The sequence below is a fragment of the Plodia interpunctella genome, chromosome 1 (genome assembly GCF_027563975.2).
Source record: "Plodia interpunctella isolate USDA-ARS_2022_Savannah chromosome 1, ilPloInte3.2, whole genome shotgun sequence".
Taxonomy (NCBI): domain Eukaryota; kingdom Metazoa; phylum Arthropoda; class Insecta; order Lepidoptera; family Pyralidae; genus Plodia; species Plodia interpunctella.
This window is the reverse complement of record NC_071294.1, coordinates 6,187,612-6,201,810: the sequence shown is the minus strand read 5'-3', so window position 1 is coordinate 6,201,810 and position 14,199 is coordinate 6,187,612. Positions and strand designations below refer to the sequence as shown.

Here is a 14,199-nt window from a genome sequence, read left to right as displayed (position 1 = left end):
CCTTTCCTTTTGTATATAATTTCGTTATTTATATATTTTCTATAGTTTGTTTTGTATAAAGTGTTGCTGAGGTCGGGGTAAGTTGTTACCTTTCCAGCGATGGGCGGCAAGAAGAGGAAAAAGAAGGAGCAAGAATATGAAACCATTTCGGTAATCCAGAGCTCTGATAGTGACTCGGAATACTCTGACGCGTCAGAGTCGCCACTGGACAAATACAAACCATATAGGGTCGCCGATTATAGTCGTAGATATCCTGAAGATAGTCCAGGGCATGAGCACGTCGTGTTCATAGCTAGCTCGGATGAAAATGTCCCAATAGGTTCCAGAGATGTGATGTATTTAAGTAATAGTTTCACTCGCTTTGTAAAAGGGATAAAATATTTAAAAAAGTCAAGAAATATAGAATGGGGGTTGTATTCGATAATCCTAACATGGCTAATTCATTCTTGGACAATGCTACTTTCCATAGAGAACATCGCATCACTGCTTCTATTCCGGCAGCGGTTACAGAAATAACTGGTGTTATAACTAATGTTCCATCAGACATGTAAAACAAAACAATCTTTAAAGTTCTTTCTACTACAACAAAAAAAATATTTGTGTTCGTAGAATAATGCGTAAAGTAAAAGAAGGCGAATCTTATAACTTACAACCCACTCAGACCGTGGCGAATACGTTTGCATCTTGTGCGTCCTTACCTGATTATGTTTATTTAAAAATGTGGCGTGTACCTGTTCTGCCATATATTCCACCGATTAAACAATGTTTCCGGTGCCTACGTTATGGCCATCTTGCCAAATTTTGTAAAAATGCAGAACGTTGTTCTATCTGCACTGAAGGTCATAGCTTCAAAAATTGTAATGTTTCTTTAGCGAATGCAGTTTGTATTCATTGCAAAGGCAATCATATAGCCATTTCAGGCACTTGTCCAGTAAAAAAAGAAAAAAATATTGAAAATAAAAACAAGATTATTCCACAATCCTATTCTGAAACCTTGAAAAACAACGCCTTTCCATCACTTACTAATCCAAAAAATTCACAAGAATTCCAAAAACTTGTTCTCTCTGACACTAAAATGCTCAGCTTCATCACTGAAGCAATCATAAAGGTGATTACACACAATAAAATCAATAATAACACTATTGTAAATACTAAAACTATTGCAGACACTCTTAAGGATGTACTTAAGACAAATTCAGTTTGTTCGGAAAATTCACAGGTATAATAAATATTTGTCAATGGAATGCACAAAGCTTATTAAGTAATAGACTTGACTTCCAGAAATTTTTATATGATCAAAATATACATGTTGCTATTATATCAGAAACGTGGTTAAGACCACACCACAAATTTAATATTAAAGGCTACTCTGTTGTAAGAAATGACTCTGGCAATGACCACAATGGGGTAGCTATTTTAATTCATAACTCTTTTCATTTCTCTAATTTTGCTATTGCATCTGATAACTCAATACAAACTGTGGCAATTTCTCTCCAATTAAATAGTAAATCTGTCACCATAGTTGTGTTTATTGTCCTAGTATTAGCACCCCTAGATTCTGTAGTAATAAATTGAATTTAATTTCTTCTTTACCCAAACCCTTTATTTATTCAGGAGATTTTAACGCTCATCACCCATATTGGGGTTGTCATTCTACTGATGCTCGTGGTAGGGACATTCTAGATATTATTGATAAAAATAATTTGGTTCTCTTAAACAGCAATGTGCCTACTACGATTGGTTCAAATATTGCTAGACCTAATGGTCTTGATCTCACCATGGTTTCATCGTGTTTAGCATTACAGTGTGATTGGCAGGTCTGTGACAACCCACTTGGAAGTTATCACTTACCTACATTAACAAGGTTGTGTCTAGGACCAAATTCTAATAATATGCTTCATAACTCTTCAAATTTGCTAAAACATGTTAATTTAAAATTGGTTGATTGGAAGACTTATGAAGCACAGGTCAATTTATTGTTGTCTAATTTCAATATTAATCATATGGATCCCATCAATTCTTATAATAGTTTTTGTTCTATAATTTCTAGTACTGTTGAAGCTTCAGCTCCCAAAGCTAAACATTCTGTTGCACCCAGTATAAATTTAAGTCGTAGATCTTTGCCATGGTGGAATCACATTTGTTCTCAAGCAGTAGAAAATGTTCATAAAGCTTATATTTTATTTAAAACTTGTCCGTCTACAGAAAATTTTATTAATTTGAAACGTGTTCAGGCTATTAAAAAAGTTATTTTAAGATGCAAAAGACAATTCAGTTGGTTGCAATACTGTTCCTCACTAAATCGTTTATCTTCTATGAGTGAAATTTGGAAGAAAATTAAAAAATTTAACAATTCATACTCTCCTTCCACAAATTTTGTTTCTGAATACAATTGGGTATCTGACTTTCTTCATAAATACACCCCAGATACAGTTGAAAATAATTTTACTGTTCCCTCTATTCACACAACCTAATTCTTATTTGTTGAAGGACTTTTCTATGCAAGAATTACAATCAGCCCTTAACTCTAGAAAAGATACTTCAACAGGTCTAGATTATTTATCCTACAGAATGTTTAAATTGTTGAATGATTCTAATAAACATTTTTAACAATTTTAAATTTGCTATGGCAGAACTCCTTAATTCCTTCACAATGGAAAATGGATTGTATTATTCCAATTCTAAAACCAGATAAAGCTCCTAATGATCCAGACTCTTATCATCCGATTACTTTGACCTCATGTGTTGGCAAAATTTTTGAACAGTTATTAAAACAACGTCTTAAATTTTATGTAGAGAGTAACCATTTATTGCCTTATAATCAATTTGGATTTCGCCGTGGTCGATCAGCTCGAGAAAGTCTGTGTCACTTGAATTTGGACATTCAGGAGGCCTTATCAAACAATAAAATTCTGGCTTGTGTCTTCTTTGATGTAGTTGGTGCTTTTAATAATGTTAACTTGCATGTTCTTTCTGCCACTCTAATCAGCTTGGGACTTCCTGAAAAAATTTTAATTGGATTTTAAATTTTCTTCATGAACGGAAATTATATGTGAAGTTTAATAATAATCTTATAGGACCAAGATATTCATATAAAGGTGTAAGTCAAGGAGGAATCTTGAGTCCTTTGCTGTTTGTGTTGTATATTCATCGCTTAAATATTAATCTAGGTTTGGATATCAATAATTTACAGTTTGCTGATGATCTGGCTGTATATTGCAAAGGAGATAATATGTCAGACATAAACAGAAAGATGAATTCAGCCCTGGCTGGGTTGAACTCATATTTCACCTATCTCCAGCTGAGCATCAGCAAACAAAAAAGTAAAGTGGTTGTATTTTCAAAAAAATCTATTAAAGTTAGGGATATTTGTATAATGTATGAGGGTAATTTATTGCCTGCTGATTCGTCAATAAAATTTCTGGGAGTCATGTTTCAAAACAATAATAATTTTAATAAATATGTTGATATTATAGCCAACAGGAGTCTTCGAGCTCTTAATATTCTTAAAATATTATCTGCTACTTACTGGGGTTCAGACCCCAAAATTTTATTAATGTTGTATAAATCCCTAGTTAGAAGTCATTTCGAATATGCATATTTCTGTTATGCTAATCAGAAAAGTTTAGATAAGCTGGAAAAAATTCAGAATAAAGGTCTTCGTATTATTTTGGGTGCTATGATGTCTACGCCAATTATCTCAATGCAAGTTGAATGTATCATACCTCCTCTAGCCATAAGATTCCGTTATCTTAACTATAAATTTCTGCTCAAAATTTGTTCTTCAACAGGTCACCCCTTAATGCCAAAGTTAGTAAATTCTTCTTCAAACTTAAGAGAATGTCTTAAAGAAGCTGTCGAATTCAAACTTCAAAACAATCTTTATGAAAGTGTAATCCTGCCATGCTATTCAGGTTCTTACGAAAGCATATTTTATCCTATTAAAATTGTTATAGATAAATCTCTTGAATTTAAAGAGGATGTTTACAACAAATTAGAATCATACAGAGGTTACAAGCAAATTTATACAGACGGTTCAAAGAATACGTCAACGTCAGCTGTCTCAATGGCTATTTATGATTTAGAAGCCAAAACGGGTCATGGGTGTAGACTCCCTAATAATGCTTCCATTTATACGGCAGAGTCAATTGGAATATTTTCAGCTCTCGAATACATTTCTCAACATTCCTATGATAATTGGATTATTATTACTGATAATCCAAAATTTGGTTCTACCACCTCATTTATAACACATAAAATAAGAGAAAAGTACTATGATCTCTGTCAGAATCATCATAAGGATATAATATTGCTATGGACTCCATCACACATAGGTGCCAAAACTATAGTGCGTTATGGTAACTGCATTGAATTAAAATCTTGCTCACTACCAGTGGGAGATGTTCTATCTTTATTAAAACAAAATATATCAAAGCTTTTTGACAAACAATGGAAGGAGACTTGTGAATTGAATTGCAAGGGTTTATGGTATGCGGGAATCAATAATAAATTAGGTCGACCTTGGTTTGTAAAAGGAAGAGATTTTGCTGGTAGAAAGTTCTATACTATAGTTTGTCGTCTTCGTCTTGGTCATGGTCGTTTTAAGTCTCATCTGTTTCGTCTTAAACTTTTGTCTTCTCCTATATGCAATTATTGCAACATTGCAGATCAAACTTTACATCATTTGTTTTACGAATGTTCCAATTTCTGTTTGCAAAGAATTGTGTTAGTCGACCGCCTAACACAAATTTATAATTCTTCTGAAGCAATCCCGCGGTCGCTTCAGGAACTCTTATCCAATCCTGCATGCTTTAAACCTTTATATGAATTTGTAACAAATACTTTTATGGAAATTTGATTGGACTTAAAACAAAAATATTTATATTTTTGGTTATGTTTTATTTGGATTTATTACTAAAGACTAGGCCTATTAGGCCTCAATTTTTGATGTACACTACAGACTTGGCTTATGCCTTCTTCTTCAGTGGATATTAGCCACTCTTATTTATATATAAATATTCAATACAAAAGACTTGGCTGTATGGGCTAGTACCCTTTGCCTCCTCAATAAAACGAGGGAATAAACCAAAAAAAAATCAACGAGATTAACGCGTCCGTTGTTGTCAAATGTGTCGTATAGGTTCTGTCAACTGCTGCCTTTGGCTGATTTGCGAGCGAGAGATCATTCATACAAGATTTGTTGAACCAATCAATTGATTGAGTTGAGTGTAGAGTAAAACGAAAATCGAGCTTACAACAAAAATCATTTAACTAAAATGGGGGATAAGTCAACTCCATTGTTGGCGGTGCTTCAACTTCTTCGGAAGTATAATTTGAAGGTAAAGCTGTGAAACATAATCTGAAACCTGAAACGTTTTGAATAAAAATCTAATCTAACCCTAGCTTACACACAACGACTGCAACTGAAAATATGTAATAATTAAATGATTTTAATTTCCAGGGCACTGAAGAAATTCTTCGTAAAGAAGCAAGTTTGGGAGATGTAGAATTGGAGAGTTTAGATTTGCCAGAGGTTGAATTGGCTAGCATATTAACTGCCCATCACACTGAAAGTGATCCTTACAGTTACGAATTTGCATATGATAGTTTGAAAAAATTTGTCGAAAATTCACTGGACATTTATAAGGTACACACTCAATACTATGTACGAATTATAAGAAAATTGAATTATTCCAAACATGTGAATAGAAACTCCAATCCTGATTTCGACAAGTACGACATCACGAAAATATTATAAAGCCGCAGACCCATAAAATTAATATCACATGGATATCCATCATACTATCAAGTTTTTCTAAACACTTACTTTGCATCTTTTTTTTATTGTCAGTAGTTTGAAACTTTGTTTATAAGATAACTGTCATATATATAGTCTGATTAGTATACCATTATTTTATAGAACTAGAGTTCTATTGAATAACATTGATGTTATTTTATTGCTTTTTGGGGATGCCTGTGCAAGCTCCAGATGGGTGATCATTCCTCCCATACTGGAACCATATCACCTAGTAACATTGATATTAAAATAAAATTTATAATGTTTCAGTATGAATTATCTATGCTCCTCTATCCAGTATTTGTTCATATGTATATGCTGTTAATACTATATGATCACAATGAGCATGCTGTCAACTTCCTAGAGAAGTTCCGCCCTGAGCAAGAAGACTACTACCAAGATGATCTGAACAAACTGTCCATTGTTAAACATAAAGATCAAATAAAAGGAAATGAGCTAGCTGAAATATACAGGTTAATATTATATCATAACAAAGGACACATTTTCATGGCTAGTTGTAGACATCCATGAAAGGAAATGTGTACCAAGTAAAGAAATATAGTTTTGATCATTGAATACAGTTTAAGGCATACCTTTTGAACTTGGGACTTGTTAAATATGCATTGATTTATGGCAGTGTATTACTCAAACATTTGTCAACTGTTCAATTCTTTTAATGAATCTAGTTGACAGGCAAATTTATTATTAGAATAATTTCAGAGTTACTGTTTCTAATGTCATATATTTTAAATATTAGAAATAAAATAAATGACATGTTTTCCATAGTTCCAATAAGTTTGTGGTGCAGTTGTCACGTGATGCTTCATCTCAGTTGAAACGGTATTTACAAGAACAGAAGAACTCCACGGTTATCATCAACATCATAAACAACCACATCCAGCTTGATGTACATGATGGCCCAGGCAGGACTCAAGCACAAGTCCGTGCCACAGCAGGTGGTGTCCTTGGAGAAGCTGCAAAAAATGGTAATCTATCTGGTATGCATCAACTTAAATAGCTGCTAAAATAAACAATCCATCCATATGCTTAAATATTATTACATTGTTTTGTAGAAAATCGTAGCAAAGTTTATTATGGATTGTTGAAAGAACCAGATATACAAGTTCTCCCAGCTCCCGTTGAAGATGAAGAGGAAGTTGAAGAAACACCTGATAAACCCAAAAAGAAAAAAACAAAGAAAGACAATATATTTATGAAAAAACCAAAATCTGATCCTAATGCTCCACCAAATGACAGGATTCCATTACCTGAATTGTAAGTACTACTTACTTGGTGTGCTATGCCAAATCAATAAATGATAATATTAAAACAAGATATGATTTATTTCAGGAAAGAAACTGATAAGATTGAAAAAGGAAAAGCATTAAGGGAAGCTTCAAAGCGTATCCCACTTGGTCCAGACAGCCTTCCATCCATTTGCTTCTACACTCTGCTAAATAGTGGTCATACTGCTATCTGCGCAGACATATGTGATGACTCCACTTTGGTGGCAGTTGGATTTAATAATTCTCATATTAAGGTACACCATTGTTTGAAAAAAATCATAATAACAAGCGACCAAAGTCTTTCTGCCACAGACAACATATAGAACTGATGTTATCTAGGACAGGAAGACCCGCAGGCCTTATACATATTATAAAACAAAGTCCTCTGTCAGGTATGTATGTTTGTGATAAACTTATAAACCACTGGATTATGGACGGTAGTTTGAGTTTATCGGAACTGCGGAATTTAATCGGTTTTCACCAATACATTGTAGGGGTCTACCTTCACTATTCTTGAATAAGGATTATAAATTGTGTATAATTTATTATATATAATTTATTAATAATGGTGTTTCATGCGAGTAAGCCGCGATGCATCACTAATGTAATAATATAAGGAAGTTATGTACTCCCATTTCCCTCTCATCTTTTTTCCCGGTTTCTTCCACCACCTATAAACATATTCCAAGGTTAGTAGTCAGACCAATGATATGCATGTAATTTGATTGTACAAAAGTCAGTAATTGTAAAATAAGTACCAATACAACTTATTCAGCCAAAAATTGCATAAATGCTACACTATTGTTTTTGAGAGATTAAGATTTATCATTCTGTATTTTATTGAGATCATACCAAACCACCATGTCCTCCTTGACGTCGTCAAATAAAACAGCATGGACCCTAGATATTTACTCAACTTTTTTAAATCCAATGTTACAGGTTTGGACTTTAACTACAGTTAGATTACGGGGCATGAAATCTGCTGAAAAATTACAAGATATTGACAGGGAAGCAGGTACATAAACTACAAACTATTTATTTATATACTAGATGTATCCCCTGTCTGTAAAATGTGTCTACCAGTAAAATAATTTTGGAAGTCGGTCAAGTGGTTCTGAGGTCTATCATCGACACCCAAACAAACACTTATTCTCATATTAGTGTAGACATTTCCATGATGTAGAATTCTTTATTCATTAAGTAGATAACACATTGATGTTTGCATATTACACTCATCAACACAATTTTCAATTAATGTCGTGCGTGAGCGTGAGCCACTAAAACAGGTTTGTAAACCTTTCTACATTCCCAGGTGATGTTCTGGTTCGAATGATGGAGGAAAAAGACAGAGATACATGCCGAACGCTCTTTGGTCATTCTGGACCGGTATACAAAGTCTGCTTTGATCCATTCAAGGCATTATTGCTATCATGTTCAGAAGATTCTACAGGTAAATTTACAAAATATCAATTTTAGTTCTTAATATCGTAATGTTTTTATAATCGTTATTAATGTTTTCGTAATGTTAGTATCGTAATGTTTTTATAATCGTTATTAATGTTTTCGTAATGTTTAGTATCGTAATGTTTTTAATGTAAATTTAGTTGTATAGATATGATGTGGGCGTATACAAACACTCTGAACTATTAAGTAGATTATATGTTTACCAGATAGTTGCTGATAATATCCTCCTTACATAGGTACATTACAAAACAGTTCTCTGCCGCGTCTGTCTGTTCGCGATACACTCAATAACTACTGCACTGCTACTACTTTTCATGCGGTTTTCACCAATACTTAATCTAATTCCTGGGGAAGGTTTAGGTATATTTTATGTTTTTACCCGAACGATATCGAGATTGCCGCTAGTAATAATAAACCCTACGCGTTTAATAACAAAGACAAAAGAAGTTGAAATTGTCATGGCTGCATTCACATTTATAATACGCCTAAACTTCAGTGCGACTTCGTATATACATTCGTAAAATATAATGGTATATTTACTTATAAAGAGAACTTAATGTAATGGTATGGATTAAAATAATAAAAGTATTTACAATATAAAGTACTCATCATTTGCCTTACCTTGTCCCATCATCTGGGATCGGCGCAAAATGTCTGTTCCCTCCACAATTCTCTATCTTTTGCCATATTTGGATCCACCCCCACTAACCTCATATCCTCCCTAACAGAATCCATCCATCTCTTCCTAGGCCTTCCTCGTCCTCTATATCCATGTATCTTCCTATTTAAGCTTTCCTCAGTAAATGATTATCTTCTCTCCTCATCACGTGTCCAAACCAACCGACAACTTTCAAACTTCCTCTGATATAAATATTCCTTACCCTGTTCATTATTGTAACCCGTAACATCCGCATTTCGGTAGAGTGAAGTCTCTTCGTCCTGCACTTTGGTAGCCCAACATTCCGATTCATACATAATTACAGGTCTCACAACAGCTTTATAATCTTACCCTTCAACTTTCAACAATATGTACTATAAGTTAAAATTAAAAATTAAAACTAAATAATAAATTAATTTAAATAAAGAATTGATACTAAATCGCCCTCGTCGTGCGGTAATATTAGTTGGGATTTGTACAATTTGCAGTTCGACTGTGGTCACTCCAATGCTGGACTTGCCTCGTGGTGTACCGAGGCCACGTGTGGCCGGTGTGGGATGTGAGATGGTCTCCGCACGGACACTACTTCGTGTCAAGCGGCCATGACCGCACAGCTAGACTCTGGGCGACTGACCATCACCAGCCGCTTAGAATATTCTCTGGTCACCTCTCTGACGTTGATGTACGTATTTTACAACGCAAATGGTTTTCGAAAAATAAGTGAATTCAAAATACGGGTTAATCCACGACGATATCGACTGTAGTATCATTCGGCGGTAGCCTGCGATTCTGTGGCCAAATCATCACTGAACATATAAATCAGTGAAAAGCAAACTATTATCGCATGAAAAAATTATTACTGCCACAAACAAGCTCAAAACCTAATAACATTTGTAATTGCAGTGTGTTCAATTCCACCCAAATTCGAATTACATTGCGACTGGATCCAGTGACCGGACCGTCAGGGTCTGGGACTGTTTGACAGGTACACAAGTTCGCATCATGACTGGACATAAGGTAACTATTTGATCAATTATTTTAATGGATGACTGACTACAGAAACCCCATTAGGAAAAAAATAGTATTTGTCAAAGAGTCAGGGTCTCCGACTGACCCTTATATTTGGATCACATAAAAATTATGTTTTTTTTTTTAGTCTTCTATTTTCGTACTGGCATTTTCTGTTTGCGGACGATGGTTGGCATCGGGAGGGGGCGCAGGCGAGCTCATGGTGTGGGACTTGTCCACGGGACTGCCCACGGCCGCGTTACCGCCCTCACACACGGCTCCCATACATGCATTAGCATTCAGCCGAGATGGCACTATTCTATCTTCAGGTAACTACTATGCACATTTGACAAATTTGCGATATCATGTCATGCTCTAACAAATGATTGTAATGGAAATACATAACCCCATTGTTTATTCGACAGGGTCTTTAGACTGCAGTATCAAACTATGGGACTTTACTGCAATCACCGAAGAAATTCCAAGTGAAGAAATTGGCAACAACAGTACTTTGCAGAAAGATGACAAGTATCTGTTACGTTCATTCCCTACAAAAAATTCGCCTATAAAGGGTCTCCATTTTACACGTAGAAATCTTCTTCTCGGTGTAGGCTCTTATGAAGGAAGCTCTTAAGTTGAATTTTATGTCTTCCTAGGATTTTCTTATGTCGTCTTAGGACCCGAGTAGGGCAGTAGGTCAAGGCGAGTAGGTCAGCTATGTATATGCCCGGCATAAAACATTTGTGCCTGTCGTAGTTTTTTTTTAATGGAAAAAACGATTTCTGCCACTGGAGTAACGTTGTTCTAGCAAGAAAATTTAAACTAATATAAGCTAACTAAACAATAATATAAGCTACTTGACCACGAACAATAATAGAGTATTGTTCATGGTCAAGTAGCTTATGTGTGTGGAAGTATGTGCCGCGAAAATATAATTTGTGCGTGTTCAGGTTATGGAGATACTGAGATTTCTGCTGGAGTAACGTTTTGCAAAATCGTGTTTCTCTTAAACCATTACAGGTACGCATGTAGACTAAATATACACGAGTAGCTCTTGATTTGTGCCCATGGCACATATAATTAGATTTATGAAAATACTTATAATTTACTAGTGATCGCACATTTTTGAAAAACAGAAAAAAAGTCGCAGCGCCGAAATGAGAAAACACACAAGTCCACTGAAAACTGTTCGATCCTTCTTCATGCCTTATATATCCATAAAAAGTTTCAAAAGTGTAGGTACATCCGTTATTGAATTATAGTACTAAAAGTCTTAAACGGCGCTATCATTTGACGTCAAAATACAAGAAATCGGGTCAACCCAAAACGTGCTGGTGTGAGCCAAGAGTTAGTGCCTATAGTCAAATAAGTCAGTGAAAAATATCAGCTTAAAAGGTTTCGTATGTAAAAAGATAATAATAGAAAACGAAACATGCAAATAACGGCTGGTTATCCGACCAAATTCGAATGGGAACGAAAAAGCGGCGGTTTCGTGCGTTTTGTCGTTTACATTATGGAGTGGACAAACTCCATAATCTAAACGACAAAACGCATAAGCGATAAAACCCGAAACAGGTTTTTGTCTGGCTAGTATACCCCAATCTCGCCAACCAATGATTGGTTACGTGCACCTCGTAACCAAAACAAATTGTATATATTGACTCAAAAGTTGCAAAATAATCCCAACTAATGAAATTTAGATTGCATAAATCTTGATATTTTAGCTTGATTATTTTGTACATCTGTAATCCTTTCTGGATATCATGTGATGTAGTTGCAAGATTACCCTTAATTGTTAATCTGACTACTTTTTGCTCATCTCTGACTAGGATTAATAACTAGAAATAAATATGTCCTAATTCTCTTATTGAATAAAACTCTTATAAATATATATTCTTAATTTTTTATTTCTTATGCAGTACAAATTTACACACAAGTAATCACTTGCTACTAAGAAAATAAGATCGCTCTGATGTAATAAATTGTATCATTAAGTTAAGAATCGAATCATTACTTCTTGCAACTTGTGCCTTCATGGCTTGCTTAAAATCTTCCTTTACACCTTTATCAGCACCACGGGTACCAATTCTCCTTTGGCCCAAATGCTGTTGTGAGTTAGGCAAAATGTCCAAAACAACATTACTACCTTGTTCATTCCATATATATGTTAATTCCTCTAATATATCTATGTGAATAATATATGCTGAAAATAAATGATAATGGAAAACACCCTTCTGTCGAATCAAATCCATTATTTGAATGAATATTGCTTCTTCTTGTGGCCAACCTAATTGGGTCAATACCAATATATGACCATAAATCAAATCAGAAGTATTTCCAGTACTCAACAAAATCCTTATGAGTAAAGTACAAAAATAATGCATAATAGCAACTTTTGTATTTGGAAGAAAATGCAAATGCCTATGTTTTCCTCCCACAATTAATTCAGATTCCAATACACCTTCCACAGTAGGCAGCTGTGGCAATGCTGCTAATATATTCTCAATACAAGGTAAATATTTCTTTTGGAAATAGTTGATAGACACTCTCACAACACAAGCTGTGACATTATTAGAAGTTAAAGGTGGATTTGCATCATCATACAGGCCTCTGTAAAGAGCCAATTCATCTACAAAAACTTCAGACCAAGGCTTGACTTGCAATTGATTGGCTAATTTTGTAAATTCTCTTGCAATTACATCATCACTGTGTAGAAGTTCCCAGCAGTTGGCAGCAGCTTGAAATTGATGAGCTGATGTTCCTGTCACTTCTAGATCTCCCTTTTTTCTTTTCGAAGGTGGTGCATCAGGGTCCGTCAAAGCTTCAACAAGAATATTATGACCTTTCAGTGATCTATGCTCATAAAGGCATCTTAGGAAGAATGAAATACCACAATACAATAATTGACGACAATCCTCACAGTTCCTCAGTGAAACTAGTTTTTGGAAATATGTTTCTTTATTTAAACTGTTGTTGTAACTAATGAGAAATGGATCCCATCCAAGCTGCCGTCCTAGCAAATCTAAAACCCCATAAAGTCTTTGCCATGGATCTGTTATATCATGTTCATTGTCATCATAGACATAAGAATTGTAGAAATCAATTGCCTTTACCAATAAGCGTTGGAGCAGTCTAGGTGACTCTAAGGAACTCAGTAATGGTAAAGTTTCTACAACTAATAGCCGAGCATATCTATTATCATAAAAAAACTTTTCAGCATTTATTAGAGTTTTCACAAGACTGTCTACTCCTAATTGTGGGAATTTTTTCAATAATAACACTAGCAATCGGCAGTGCTCCATGGTATCATCACTATTTTCAACACTAGTTTTGAGAATAGTTAATTGAATTTCAGGGCAAATGTTGTCAAACATCTGACTTAAAAAACTCATTTCTGTGGATTTCAATGAATTTGCAATAGCAGTTATTTCTGGCAACAAATCGGTTAGATTTTGTCTAGACATTATCAGTGAGCTAAAACATTCTGCTGCTTCCTGAACATTGCCAGACTGCTTTTCCATCAAATATGCTTCAAATTGTATTTTAAAATTAGTAGGGAACAATGTCTTTGCCGTGAGCATCCATGCCTTTGCAGAATATATATTACTTTGTTGTTTTGCTCTTGCTATGATATAGTCTTCATCGCTAAGTGAAGGTTCCAGTCCGGGCATTATCAGTGACTATATAATTCTTCTAATAACGAACCCTAACCAATCTTGCTGTGTCTCAATAAATCACTCTTGCGGTGAACTCAAAGCTAAGCTCTCAAGTCGCCAGATATAAAATATACTCTGTGATCGCCAGCCAGCCTCCAGAGAATAGAAATCGCCCGCCTGCCTTTGTACCTAGGTAGGTGTAGGTAGGTACCTAGGTAATAACTTTGACATTGACATCATTATTAAAACAGCCCAACAAACATTTTGAGTGCCAAAAACCATGAAGCAAAAAGAAGACTGGAGCCTACAATCTGTCAAGAAACGATGAGG

General features: G+C 34.8%; 2 protein-coding genes and 1 long non-coding RNA gene across 6 annotated transcripts; 1 reads left to right on the top strand and 2 right to left on the bottom strand.

The window, feature by feature from the left end:
* Positions 1–1,270: 1,270 nt before the first annotated feature.
* Positions 1,271–4,505, bottom strand: LOC128673907 (uncharacterized). Its single transcript, XR_008405126.1, has 2 exons — positions 3,726–4,505; positions 1,271–3,000 (listed from the first exon to the last, which is right to left on the bottom strand). It is a non-coding gene; the product is annotated as an uncharacterized LOC128673907 (long non-coding RNA).
* Positions 4,506–5,127: 622 nt separating this feature from the next.
* On the top strand, positions 5,128–12,104 carry Taf5 (TBP-associated factor 5). 4 transcript variants are annotated; one of them, XM_053752021.1, is made up of 12 exons: positions 5,128–5,339; positions 5,462–5,647; positions 6,068–6,270; positions 6,584–6,795; positions 6,871–7,072; positions 7,148–7,337; positions 8,023–8,098; positions 8,396–8,533; positions 9,694–9,887; positions 10,109–10,222; positions 10,417–10,542; positions 10,639–10,777. In XM_053752021.1, exons 1-11 carry the CDS (start codon positions 5,277–5,279, stop codon positions 10,507–10,509), a joined length of 1,671 nt encoding a protein of 556 aa, XP_053607996.1. In that variant the 5' UTR covers positions 5,128–5,276; the 3' UTR covers positions 10,510–10,542; positions 10,639–10,777. The 4 variants fall into 4 exon arrangements, with proteins under 4 accessions (XP_053607996.1, XP_053607989.1, XP_053607981.1 ...); XM_053752006.1 differs by having other exon boundaries at positions 5,129–5,339; positions 6,584–6,783; positions 10,362–10,542; positions 10,639–12,104; XM_053751997.2 differs by having other exon boundaries at positions 5,129–5,339; positions 10,362–10,542; positions 10,639–12,104.
* IntS10 (Integrator 10) lies at positions 12,103–14,196 on the bottom strand. Its single transcript, XM_053752029.2, has one exon. The coding sequence runs from the start codon at positions 13,882–13,884 to the stop codon at positions 12,154–12,156; it is 1,731 nt and encodes a 576-aa protein (XP_053608004.1). The 5' UTR covers positions 13,885–14,196; the 3' UTR covers positions 12,103–12,153.
* Positions 14,197–14,199: the final 3 nt, after the last annotated feature.